The 14,765-nt window shown below is 34.9% G+C and overlaps 1 protein-coding gene across 3 annotated transcripts in view; it reads right to left on the bottom strand.

Moving 5' to 3' along the window:
• Nucleotides 1–1,462: 1,462 nt before the first annotated feature.
• LOC123874563 (lachesin-like) overlaps nucleotides 1,463–14,765 on the bottom strand; it is a 55,724-nt gene continuing 42,421 nt past the window's right edge. For all 3 annotated transcript variants that reach the window (XM_045919999.1, XM_045920001.1, XM_045919998.1), the window contains exons 6-7: nucleotides 12,394–12,551; nucleotides 1,463–3,289 (exon numbers count right to left, since the gene is read on the bottom strand). In XM_045919999.1, coding sequence (XP_045775955.1) covers nucleotides 3,015–3,289; nucleotides 12,394–12,551 — 433 coding nt within the window. In that variant the 3' untranslated portion in view covers nucleotides 1,463–3,014. The remainder of the gene's footprint in view (nucleotides 3,290–12,393; nucleotides 12,552–14,765) is intronic.

Here is a 14,765-nt window from a genome sequence, read left to right as displayed (position 1 = left end):
GTAGTTTTAAAACTAAACGGACTCAAAGATTACATACAGATCTTCAAGCCAGTGTAACTTTGAAACTCCAAATTTTTACGGATATCTGAAAAACAGCAGGAACACATATTTGTTTACAGAAAGTGCCTACAAAATTTCATTGAGTATATATATGATACGTTAGTATTCAAATAAGGACCAAACTAAGTTTGAATGGACAGCTCTGGGGGGGTGCACTAAGGTTACGCCTCTTTAGTTCATAAACATAAGCAATCAGCGCGAGAGCACATCGCTTCCTGTATCACACATACTCGTATAATTCGCCTTAGTTTGACTTTAGCTTTATGTAGAGTAAGGAAGAAAAATAACAAATATTTTTGGTTTAAGCTATACCATCTTAGCGATATCCATTTTCATTATTTATATAATATGTCCTATGTAATAAGTCGGACATATTCCGAAAAATAAGTGAATTTTAGCAGGTCATAGATACCTACATATATATTTTTTTTTGGTTTGTAAGACAAGAAACGTAATTTAATTGTAAAGCAACGTAAATAATTAATTATTATTAGTAAGTAATTTGTTTATGTTCAAGTAAATGTTTATATAAATTTATAGTTTATTAACGCTTTATTTACGAGCTGTATACGATACAACATATCTGTGTACCATAAGCTCTGATGTGTAAAGAAATGCTTTTGTAAAACTTTACATACTTAATAATATTATTAGCTGTCTAAAATTATATAAAATTATTATTATTAAGCTTATATACATTACAATATTTACATTATCATTATTTACATTGAATATAATCTAAAATTACTGTAAGGATTATGTTTAAAACTATTCACAATATTCCTATTTAATACAATTACATAATAGACATCTTGTATAAATAAAATTAGGTTACTATTATTTGTCTTTGACAATTCTAACAATCTTTTTATACTGAAATTTTACAAACTTTCGATCTCTATACGCGTAACTTATCATTTTTTAAATTTCAAATGTATTTCACAATTATTTTTGGTCAAATAAAAATTTGGTACCTACTTGGTATATATGCTTAGAAACACACACTAATATTATTTAAAATATAAGTACAGTTTAGTAAAACAAGTAAGTAAGTAATGGGTATAATCTTCTATAACAAAATTCCTCAGTCAATTTTGGACTTGCCTTTACACAGGTTCAAAAAATCTATTAAAAATATGCTCCTGAGAAAAGCATATTATACTATCGAAGATTATGTAAATGATAAAAAAGCGTGGATTTGAACTTCGATTCGCTCCAGCAATGCGCAGGACTTCAATTGCTTGTATACATGGCATAATATTGTATATCAAATCATTGAAAAGAGCAACCGCCGAGTTTCTTGCTGGTTCTTCTCGGTAGGAAAGGCATTCCGAACCAGTGGTAGATGCTTTTGACGATTCGAAAGAACTTGTTAAAGTCTAATTGAATAAAAACATTTTGAATTTGAATTTGAATTTGAAAGTAAGAGTAATAAAAAAAGAACGGAATGTTACTATAATAGTATTATTATGTTAGGAAAACTGTTTGGGAAATTGTGGATCTTCGTTATGACATGACAGTTAACTGAACCTTACCATAAGCTCATCGAGTTTGCAATGAGTTTGCATTAAAGAAAATAAAGTAGCTTATGAACTAGATATCGTCGACGAGATAGAAGAAACAAAAAATATTGCTTGAACTTTCATAATAAAATCTACTACTTAAAACTCGCAGCTACAGAGAAAAATAAAATAAAACATTTTTATGGACTGCCGACTAAGATTTGCAGATGTGTTTTTGTTCTTTTTCCAAGTCGTTTACAATGTCTCGTAAATTTGCTCGCCGATAGCAAAAGGCAAGGATAAATAAAAGAAAAATAAAAGAGAGAGCTCGGCTTTTGAGAAAATTTCTAAACAACTGGACTAGATCGACTCGATGTACCGTACCCTCAGTATCTTTGCAGAGCACTCGAGGACTGCATACTCAGTGTAGGTTTATTGAGACTGTACTTTACTGAGAATTCGATCTATTGAAAGTTAGGTATATCGTTGTCAGTCAAGTGTACAAAAAACATTTTCATTTTAATTTACCCACGAAAGAGAATTTAACAAAAACAAAATTTCAAATCAATGTCATTACCTCAACTTTGGAATAAATTAAAGCTACAAATAAATGAAAATCGAAATTTAATCTAATTGCTTTTGGCTATTTCGGTTTAGCCAATTTAAGCTGATTGATCATCATTCATTTTTTCTAAATAAATAATAAGCGTAGGTATAATTTTGTTATCGCAATTCCGTAATGTTAGTCTAAACAAAACGTGATGATTCCGATTTTTACTCAGGATTATGACCAGTCAGTTGTTTCTCGTCCGTGCTGTTTATCCAATTTGATAGAAAGGTAAATAACGTGATAAAGGAGACCGACCAAGCGATGGCTTAAATACATAATACATAGACTAAGCTTCTTATATTGAATCTCTGCTCATGCCAGATCGGAATAACCAAATCGATTTTCTCTTAATCTTGCTACAGGATTAAGATCGGCGTAGTTGGCTGGAAAAACGAAAGAGAATAAGCAGCGAATAATCGCCTAAAGACTTTAAGCCGGCAAAGTAAATGCGTACCGTTAACCTTCTTAAAGACACTTATTATCAAAATTAATACCTCAAGCTTTTCGCTTTTTCAAGGTGCTTTTTGCGCTATTATGAAATCCAATTAGACAAAAATAGTTAACTTTCTTATTCTGCAAATAGATTCTTTAAAAATTAAAATTCAATGCTAAAAATATAATAGAATAAAATAAACGAAACCTCTATAATTTAAACTTCGAGTTAAATATAACAAACTTTACCTTTTAAAGGTGATATTCACTAGCTATTTAGTCGTTGTATTTCAAATACATATCGTTACAAGGATATAACCTCGATTGTTTCATTTGCACTATACATAAAGCAGCTTAAAATTATGCTATCATTACATATCCAATAAACCAAGAACTTATTCCGTAGTTGGTCATCTCCAAGACCGCATATCTAAATTGTCCATGTACCTTAAAGCAGCTTGAATGATTACAGTGATATAGATGGCACCGTAGGTTATGGAAATTGATATAGAGTATAAAATAAAGGAAGTACTTAAATGGAACCAGCTACGTTGTCTATGGTATGAGGACGCGGTGGCGATGGCGGCCCAAAGTGTTGGGTTTACTCGTAGAGAAGGTGGGCTGGAGCTCTGCATGGCAGCCGGCCGCTCCCCGCTCAATACATGCACGATCACCGACGCAGACTCTGTATACAAATATTTTGAATATTATAATTCTGACATAACACCTTTAAGTGCTTTGAAAAATATCAAGTAGGGCCATGATTAAGATATAATTAAAAACTTAATAAATGAGATTAAAATATACAGTAAAATGTTTTTCGATCGCTTGTTTTATATATATTAATATTGTACCTACTATATTCACATTTATATTCATGAACTCAAAATTTTCTCCTCTATCATTTCATATCCCACACAATACGACAACAAAAATAATTCATGAACCCCCATTTTGTTCGATGTGCCTAATATCCGCTATATATACATTTTATTCATAGAAAAATGTAGCCTATGTCACCCAGACAACAATAACGAATCGATTGACCTTAATCATCAAAATTAGCTCAGTAGTTTATGCTTACGGTTTTACATAGACTGCTAAAACCATAACCCTTCCTATTGGCTTTGCCGTAGGCAGGTTAAAAAAGACAACTTCCAATAACGCGAAGGCCGAGTCATAACGCGAATAACGCGATCAGTTAATATAAAACACTACTGATAATGCAGTTTTTAAATTACTTTAGAGTTATTAATTTTTTTAATTTTTGTTATGAAAGTAGACTAGTATTTATAATTTAGCAAAAAAGGCCATAGTCAGGTGGCTAAGCTACTCCCTAACGTAATAAAAAAATAAACCTCCCAATGTGCGAAAAAAAAATTAATGACTTTAAAGCTTTTAAAAGTTACTTTTCAGCAATAATGTGAAAGTTGATCACTTTCTACTTTAAAAATTGGCAAAAGTAACCTACGTAATTTAAATTTTATGTCTAAATGCATTAAGGTCTCAGGTGGCCAAGTTTGTACCTACTTTTTTATTACTTTATCTCAGCCACTCTAACAAATTTGATGGACCTTTGAAATTCTCGCAAACGCTACACCTGCGTAAGACGAATTTACTCTGAGTTTAACACGGGTAATTTCAACTACTTTACACCTATTTTCGAATTATCAAAAAGATTCGATTTCTCATCTATCGTTCTCCATGTTCTCAAAGGTGTGTGAAGTCTGCCAATCCGCATTGGGCCATCGTGGTAGACTATGGCCTAAACCTTTCTCACACTGAGAAGAGACCCGTTCTCAGTAGTGGGCCGGCAATGGGTTGATCATGATCATCTATCATCAGACATTGGCAGACAGAAATAAAACCGTTAACATAGCCCTTTCATAATATGCGTGAAATCTACTTAAAATTTAAAAGGGAAGTACAAGGACTCTCCATCCATTCTTCAATACTGTAGGAAGTTATTAAATTTAGGATAGGTATTCCTCTTTGAATTTGCGTAAGGTCAAGTGCCTGAAGATTTTAAATGCTACTTCAAAAATGATCCTCTTATTTCAAAAGCTGAATCGATGGTGTCTTAAGAGTTATGGTGTCTATTTTAAAATGGGTCATATATTTTGCCATTTTATCGTATAATTTTTGCGATGGAACAAAAATTACTTAGGCTACCAATGGTTGACGTTTGTGTCCTATTATTTTAGATCACTGCGTTACGTAACATAATAAATCCTATGTATAATGTAACTATCTAATCATACTTTAAGTAACGCTTATCCGTAATTTAAGTAGTTCATTTTTACACCATGTAAAAACGTGACAACTTCAAACACCTAAGTATATTTTCAAGTATACGCCGGCCACCTATTAGGCTCCTGGAAAACCTACCACTTTTTTGCGTTAATTAGGTATATTCATTCAAATAGTTACATTCAACTTATTTTAATGAAAAAATACCACTCAAAACTCGTAACCACTTTCGTTTGGCTGACAAAAACTTTAATCTAAATATATAAATGTTTTTTTTTATTCACTCACTGACTGGCTTATCAACGCCCATCCTCTTGGACCTTGAAAGCTGTGCAAAGAGGTTCCTTTTATAACAACAAACACAAACAAAAACAACAAAAACAAACATAAAACAAAACAAACAAAAACAAACAACAACAACACAAACAAACAAACAAAAACAAAAACAAAAAACAAAATTTTGTTGGAAAACAAGGATAAAGGTACATTTTTTTAATTCCTAAGGGGGCGAAGCCACGGGTGGTAACTAGTATAACATTATAGTATAAACTAGAAGAACCACCATACAAACTTTAATTGTCACACCACAAAAACTTAAGTAAGGTTTAAACTAACGTTAAACACGTGCGTTTGTATGGGCTAAACGGGTTTAACGTTTGTTTAAGCTGCGCTTAAAGTTTTTTTTATCAAACCAGTTAGCTTTTATAAACTTTCAATATACCCGTCAAGCTCTAGCTTAAAAATGCGGGCTTTAATAAAGAAAGTTTAAACTTATAGTGACAAAGCTTCAAAAAATATTTTGTGAAGTAACTCATAAAGATGTGTGAAGCTCAGATTGAGTCTCAAGCACCGATAGCGTAGATGAGATAGGGCACGTAAGCTCTCTACGTATGCTCCGAATAGTTATAACAATGCCCTTATTGTCACAAAAGTGTTTGGAGAAAATATTATGTTTATCTTCAGAAACAAGAAATATTTTTAGACACAGAGTAGGATTTTCTTTGGTTTGGTTATTAGATATATCACTGTATTTTTTATGTTATAGTTTAATTACGTAAGCTTAAAACTAAAGCTAAGAGGGCTCTAAACGCGCCCAAATCTGAGAAGAGCACAAAACAAACTCAGCCGGGTAACCACAAACAGCTCAAGACCATGGTTTGTGGAAATCTCTACAAGAAATCTAGGACGACCATCATCTGACGGGATAGCTACGACGGAAATGTTATTTTATATAAATTTAAGATTTTCCGAAATAACCTCTATAGTACGATGAAGCTAAATCTCAATGAGATCGTACGCTGTATAATTTTAAACTACGCCAGCGATTTTGCTGCAACCATACTGCAGTAACTAAAAAGCACGTGCGGGGATACTCATAACACATTTCTCTCAGTAATCGTTCAGTTAAGCTAATCGCACATTGCCGGAGACGTAAAAGCTGCAGGACTGATGCAAGAGCCACACTTAACGCATTTTTCGGTACCTACCGCAAATGCGAATAACGCGCACTATGCTGTGTGTGTGTTTAACCGTATTACTGTTACGCATCAATTTGGCTGACGTTTTTTGCACTTTTGGTATCTAATTAACTGTTTTTCTGTTATCTGCGCTAATCGTTCAGTGCCGGAGACGTAAAAGCTGCAGAACTTATGCAAGAACCACACTTAATGCACTTTTCAGTACCGCAAATGCGAATAACGCTCACTATGCTGTGTGTGTGTGTGTGTGTGTGTGTGTGTGTGTGTGTGTGTGTGTGTGTGTGTGTGTGTGTGTGTGTGTGTGTGTGTGTGTGTGTGTGTGTGTGTGTGTGTGTGTGTGTGTGTGTGTGGGTGTGGTGTGTGTGTGTGTGTGTGTGTGTGTGTGTGTGTGTGTGTGTGTGTGTGTGTGTGTGTGTGTGTGTGTGTGTGTGTGTGTGTGTGTGTGGGTGTGTGGGTGTGTGTGTGGTGTGTGAGTGTGGTGTGTGTGTGTGTGTGTGTGTGTGTGTGTGTGTGTGTGTGTGTGTGTGTGTGTGTGTGTGTGTGTGTGTGTGTGTGTGTGTGTGTGTACTATGTATCCACATTGTTTCGGCACGTCCATTTGGCATGTTTCTGTTATCTGCACTAATTTGTGGATCGACTTGTTGTCTGCGGTCACCTTTAGTTCGTCATCAACCGATAGATGCCAACAACTGGGCATATATTTTTTTTAAACAGACTTCCATACACCGTAGCTTTGCACCGCCTGGATCCAGCGGCTCCCTGCGATTCATTTGATGGCATCTGTGACTGGGATAAATTCTGGGATAAAGACTGGGATAAATAAATATGGAATAAAATGGGATGAATTCTTTATTACGCGGTACCTACGACAACGTAGACAGATACCATAAAAATGTAATTCAAAAAGATTATTTGAGAAACCATAATAATATACTAAAATTATATTAATGACTATTTATAAACCTGCTCGCGTAGATATAGTTTTTTCAAATACCATGGGAACCCTTTGATTTCCTGGGACAAAAAGCCCGTGTACGTCTCGAAGATGCAAGCTAGCTCTATAATAAACGTTGAAACCAGTTAAATGAATGGGCCGTGAAAACGCAGCAGACAAAGAATCAGCCCGGCTGCCCGGCGAGGAAATACAGCATTACCGCTATTCCAAGGGGTTTGTCTTGTCCAATCTTTAGTTAGGCTAAGTATAAGTTATACTGTTACATTCTCAATAACAAAAAATATGATACAAAAAATATACTCATCCATGTCGAACTAATCCATAATATAAACATAATAAATGCAGAGTTATGTATCTGTTCGTGTGTCTATCTGTTACCTTTTCACGTCCCATCCATTTAACAAATTTCGACATCTTATAACCCGGCGACGGACATAGGCTAATTTTTACCCTGAAAAATCAAAAGTTCCCACGGGAACACGTAAAAACCCCCCAAATACATCGACCCTAAGCTTGTAAATAAGTACCATCTCTTTTCACAGGGAATATTACGGAAGGTGTGGGTACTATCTTTTAGTTTGCATATTACCGAATAGCACTGGTATGTGAACCTACTTATAAAATATATAGGTACGAAATGGCAGTCAATCTAAAAGTACATACGAGCAGCCGTACTCATGATTAGTTTCTCTGCATGAAAGGCCAACTAGTTACCAACGTCGGGCAACAAAGTTGACCGAACTCGCTCTATGCACGTTGTATCCGCAATGCGTTGCAAGGTTTCAATTTACTAACAGACTAGGTCAAGTTTTCGTCACATGCAAATTGTGTTCCCAAATCCCTGTCCTTTCAGAAGTTAATATATTATTATCTAACTGGTTGCCCAGTCGGCTTCATACGGGTGGCGTATTGTATTTCATCTAGGTGATGCTTTTTTAGGGTTCCGTACCTCAAAAGGAAAAACGGAAGCCTTATAGGATCGCTTTGTTGTCTGTCTGTCTGTTCGTCCGTCCGTCGTGTCCGTACTCGGGTATTTTGTAAGCTTCACTCATGGATTTCTAATTTTGTTTTAATATGCTCGCTCGACTTCATACCTAGGTACATTACACGTGTAGCTAAACAAAAATTATTTTCTACTTTTTAGTGGTTTTGGTTTTTGAAGTCGGTATTATTTTTCTTTTGAAAAATTTTTATAGCCATCCCATTGAGACCGTGGTTTCAAAGTTAATTTTGTTTAAATAATTACTAGTAGGTATAATATTTGATCACGACTACGCTTAACTTTGCTTAAACTTATTAATTGTAGAAGATATTGAGTAACGTTATTAAAAGCCCACAAACATTGAACAATATTAGAGTATACGATTACTAACTAAAAGGTACGTGTTATATTTCTGCGGTTTCCCTGTAAATTTCCCCTAGTTTGGCCTCGAAATTTAGTGTCCGTAAAAGCTTTCAATCTACCAACTACACAGGTCAATTTCGTATTGGATACAAATAGAATTCCTATACCGTCCAAACAGAGGCACAATGTTCGAATAGTTTCTTGTAGGTACTGTCAGAGAATGATAGAGTGTAAGCATATTTGATTCGCATTCTCAGTTATTGATTTGGGCTTGTTTATCTGCTAAAATTACTGGAGGTAGAGCAATCAATGTTTGTTTTGTATCAAAATGGAACTATTCTAAATACATCGTATTAGTTGATATTTATCTTCATTAAAAATCAATGTCGTAAACAAATATTTGATAAATACGCCTTATTTTCGGCCATGACCTTAATAAAAATGTTCGAATTGTACTATAATGGAAAAAAATATTTTAAAAGATTATTTTTTACTAGCCGATGCCCGCGACTTCGCCCGCGTGGATTTAGGTTTTTCGAAATCCCGTGGGAACTCTTTGATTTTCCGGGATAAAAAGTAGCCTATGTGCTAATCCAGGATACTATCTATCTCCATTCCAAATTTCAGCCAAATCCGTCAGGTAGTTTTTACGTGAAGGAGTAACAAACATACACATACACACAGACACACACACACACACACACACACATACAAACTTTCGCCTTTATAATATTAGTGTGACTATTTTGCCAACAAAATAGGGTTATAATGTTTTTTTGTTTAATATTATAATAACATTTTGATTTAATAAGTAGGATGTTAAGATATAAGACTAAATAAAAATATATTTGAGTTTAGTTAGCTAGTCAATATTGAGACCGCTATGTACCTAAGTAAGTATGGTAAAAACCACTGGATTTAAGGTAAACTATATTGTTATTATTAAAAATTTCGTTGGAATTTCCCAAAACCTTTTTTACGGTCAAGTTTTACGGGGAATTTACATGCAAATTTTCTAGTTTCAAGACCCAACGATTTGAGCTGTAATTTGATTATGTCAGTCAGTTAGTTTATCTTTTAACGGGGTACTCTGAGCTCTGCTGGCTATTGCATAATAATTGTGTCGCACTGGGTAATACTGGTCAGGGTAAAATAAACGTGCTATACGGACACTATGCCAAGCTACGTTCGTGGCGAATTTCGAGGCTTTATACCGTTTGTCACTTTAACTAATCTTGCAATTAGAGTGCAGAGGAAAATAACAATTTAGCATTATTGTCGTTACAATGTTCCTACCTACTACAAATTCCTATCAAATCATCATCACTAAACACATACACAACTAATTAACATGGTTTATTATATCATGATTTCCAATGTTTACAAGCATGTTATGAGACCTTGAAAATTAAGTAGGTGCGTAAAAGTACGTCAAGTATAAATGTCTCAAAACTAAAAAAGGTAACAGACTTCAAGTCTAAAGCTTCAGTTAGAAGAAAAAAAAAATTTTTAAGATAAAAGTCCTACAGCCGTCATAATATACCAAAAACAATGTATTATAGACATATATAGGGATATAATAATGTATAGACTATAGACATTTTCTACGATTGGAACAAATCAATTCAATTCAGACTTTGTGCCTACATACAGTTTGCTCCCTGTTCCGTGAGTAAAGTTGAACAGTTACCCGCCTTTGTTACTAACTTCTGCTTCATTTAATTCCCCTTTACTGTAGGTAACCTTGTCTAGAAAACGAAGCTATTTTAACATTACGTACTGTACTTTAGTATCAAAAGCTGTGATACTTTAAACCACAGGGAAATTGGTAAGGAGATATTTTGTGAGCAATTTGTTACCTAATACATTGGTGCACTGTTACAATTCGTACCAGAGCAATATAATCAGAAAAGAGTAGGTAGTTCATTTAACAATTTATAGGTAGGTATGTTTAAAAATTTCAATTAGTCAGCGACTTTTTATCAAACGCCAAACGCTCGCTTAATAAGGGAGCTTGTATGAAATTCACAGATGTGACGTCATAACATTTGACGCAATTTAACGTACTTTTTTGCAATGGTTAGCAAACTTATAACTAGCATCGAATGTGGATTTTACGAATTTTGGAAGGCACTCTATTGTAAGGTTATTTTTAAAAATTGATTTGAGTTGTCAAAAATAATATAAAATTATTAATTTATCTAATGCAGGTAGATTGATAAAATCGATATTTGGCTCATTCGATGTCATACAATCTGTTGCTAGGAGGCCAACAAGATTGAACTTGCATAAATACGGGTGTTTCGAAGGTTTTAGTTCAGTCTCCTTCCGAGATTCGGAGCGATATCGCATATTTTCGGTATTTGGATTGTGAACTGAATAATTAGATGTTGTGATAGCAATCACGCTCTAATTAAATTATTTATTTTGGCATTAGTTTGTTTAGATTAAAACTCTCGGATAACCTCTACACATTGAACTTGATGTTTTTTGTGTTGGTTTGAGAGGACATTCCAATAATTCGATAAAAATATTTAAATAATACCTGCTTTTCTGAGTGACGCCAATAATTCAGAAGCGGGACGTGTCTCACGTTGCCTTCATTTCGCTTTGGTATCTTTTTCAAAACAACCCACATTTGATAAATTTTTTTAATGAGTTCGGTGGTTTTGGTGATTAAAATTTTAAGTTTTTTTTTAAAGAATTTAGTCTTTTGTGAAGTGGAAAGTAATTTGCAATAAGTGGTTCAGATTTTGTATACATCGAATGAGAAGTTAGTCGTTTGGATTTATTGTTGACTTGATATTAAAACTGAGAGTTCGGCAGTTCAAGGGTAGGTTTTAATGATTTGACGGAGGGCAGGATAGCCCATGATTTGGATTTGACTTAGGGCAAGGAAGCCCGCGACTGACATGACAAGATTGATTAGAAACACGAGGACGTGTTAAATTCAGGACGGCCGAACTGTAAGGTTATTTTTAAAAATTGATTTGAGTTGTCAAAAATAATATAAAATTATTAATTTATCTAATGCAGGTAGATTGATAAAATCGATATTTGGCTCATTCGATGTCATACAATCTGTTGCTAGGAGGCCAACAAGATTGAACTTGCATAAATACGGGTGTTTCGAAGGTTTTAGTTCAGTCTCCTTCCGAGATTCGGAGCGATATCGCATATTTTCGGTATTTGGATTGTGAACTGAATAATTAGATGTTGTGATAGCAATCACGCTCTAATTAAATTATTTATTTTGGCATTAGTTTGTTTAGATTAAAACTCTCGGATAACCTCTACACATTGAACTTGATGTTTTTTGTGTTGGTTTGAGAGGACATTCCAATAATTCGATAAAAATATTTAAATAATACCTGCTTTTCTGAGTGACGCCAATACTATTTAAGAACTAGCGACCCGCCCCGGCTTCGCACGGGTGTTCCGGGATAAAATATAGCCTATACGGATTCGGAAGAATCCCTCTAAGTAATGGTAAAAGAAATTTTGAAATCGGTCCAGTAGTTTTTGAGCCTATTCAATACAAACATACAAAAATACAAAGGTTTCCTCTTTATAATATTAGTATAGATTACCAAGAAATAATTTATTTTTGACATAGGCATCATCCCCATTACAGTTGGCGGGATAGCCGTCAACTAAGTCCGACTTCGCTGTTCAGTTTCTAGGCTGATGCCCCTAGTTAACATCTTGCTCATCTCATTGAAGAGCTTACTTTAAAACCAAAGTCAAACGTGAATACTCACCAGAACTGCTCGGCGCGCAAGTATAGTTGCCGGAATCATGAGGTGAAGCGCGTGCTATGAGCAGTCTACTTGTTCGAGTTCTCTGCTCAGTCTCCACACTGATGCCACCACGCTGTGCGTAGTTCACCACTTGTTCACCCCGATACCAGTATATGAAACTGCAAAAAGTTATAACTGTTATAGGCTTACTGTTTAATTGAAATAGTTTCTGAGGTACTTGCGTTGGAGGGGTGACGGTGAATTAATTGCTTGAATCCCTCACCCCTCCGCATTGCACATAGCTAGGCCATAATTTATGTCATATCAGATAGCTATAAAAAGGTTTAATCAATTAAGTATCCCCAATTTAATCAATTGGCGTTTATTTATGTACACTACCCTTAAAATACTCAAATTATTAATTGACTAATGAAATTCAAGATTACTACAAACAATCGCACAAAGGAGAGCCGTAACCTCCTGTCTAACAAGATTTAATGTATTAGACTAACCGTAATTTACTTGGTCATCATCAAAATTTCAACCGTAAAGTGGGTTTAGCAGTAAAACGCCTAAATGTCGAGATTACTCTGATGGGAGATCTTAATACCTACGTCGCAATCGTATATTAGGGAGGCTGCGTAGGTACTGGGTAGGTACTTAAAATTTAAGTATACGTCGTTTTACTACACCCCGAGAAAAGCTTCAGAAAGACTTTGAACACATCTTAGGTATCGTATGAAGCTCAAGACATTTATTTTACGAGGTTTGAAAGCTGTAAAAGTCACGTGATATTTTTTTTAACCCCCGACCCAAAAAGAGGGGTGTTATAAGTTTGACGTGTGTATCTGTGTATCTGTGTATCTGTGTATCTGTGTGTCTGTGTATCTGTGTATCTGTGTATCTGTGTATCTGTGTATCTGTGTATCTGTGTATCTGTGTATCTGTGTATCTGTCTGTGGCCTCGTAGCGCCTAAACGAATGAACCGATTTTAATTTAGTTTTTTTTGTTTGAAAGGTGGCTTGATCGAGAGTGTTCTTAGCTATAATCCAAAAAAATTGGTTCAGCCGTTTGGAAGTTATCAGCTCTTTTCTGGTTTTCTTATTACTTTTATCCCAGGACCACCAGAGGTTACGTATTTTCTGACACAGGAAATATGTACGATTGAGTAGTGTTAGTAAGTACTAAGAAAGCATGCCTAGCCTACGTGCTAGCTTGCTTAGACGGCGAATTTTCAGGTATCTGATAATCAAGGTACATAAAAACATTACTTATCTCACGTAAATTCGCCAAACTGATTTTTACGTATATTTTAGGCAATATCCTTAAAAATATGTCGCCAATACTCCCAGACACTTCCCGCGTCGGCCGTATTGCTTTGCAGACGCTTTAAAGCTCCCAAAATAAGTAATTACTTAACTGCACGTAAATTCTGATGCTCCATTTTTATATATGTCCACCAGACAACTATTTTAAAACCTTTTACAAGAAGACAGACCGATCCAGAGGGCCAATCATCCCCTAAATTCAATTTTAATGCCTCTGTGGGTTTGAGCGCGAGGGCATCATTATCTACGCGCATGAGACTGAGTAAGACATGTATTAGGATATATTGACTTCTCTCTCACTCTCTTATAGTTTACTTATGTCAATTAATTATTAATATTAAAAAAAAATCTGCTAAAAATTAAAAAAATTGGAGAATTTACGTGAGGTAAGTAATGTTTTTATGTACCTTGATTACCTGATACCTGAAAATTGGCCATCTAAGCAAGCTAGCAGGTCTGTAGGCATGCGTTCTTAGTACATAGTAACACTACTCAATCGTCCACATTTCGTTCGTCAGAAAATACGTGACGACTGGTGGCCCTGGGATCTTTCACTATTGTAACAGAGGTTCATAATATTATGTCAATTGGCAAATGTCAAGTTGTCAAGATGGACGTTGCCTAGATACATAATTATTTATTTGAAAATAATGTAATAATAATAAATAAATACTTTGGATCGTAGGCGCGGAGTTTCTAATTTATAAAATATTATAATCACAGTTAAACGAGAAAACATCAATTCAATTATAATGACCAACAGTCAACCAAAGGCCACGAACAATCAACCCAAACCCAAACCATAGTCAAACTATTTTTAGGGTTCAGTAGGTATCTGTAGAAAAAAAAAGATGTTGTAGGTAGCCTCGACTGTTGTAGTCGCGTAGGTGTGCATGGCACCATTAAATATCGTAGGAGGCGATGACCCTCCGCGCGGCTGAGGTTCCCGCATCGTAGTCGCTTTGTCGCGCAGGTTTGGATGATGCATTAGGCGCACCTTCTTTTTATTTTATCTGCTTGAACTCAGCTTATTTACTTTGACAAAATACGTTTAAAATTCATCA

The sequence above is a fragment of the Maniola jurtina genome, chromosome 18, assembly GCF_905333055.1.
Source record: "Maniola jurtina chromosome 18, ilManJurt1.1, whole genome shotgun sequence".
NCBI lineage: Eukaryota > Metazoa > Arthropoda > Insecta > Lepidoptera > Nymphalidae > Maniola > Maniola jurtina.
This window is presented reverse-complemented; position numbering and strand designations above follow the sequence as displayed.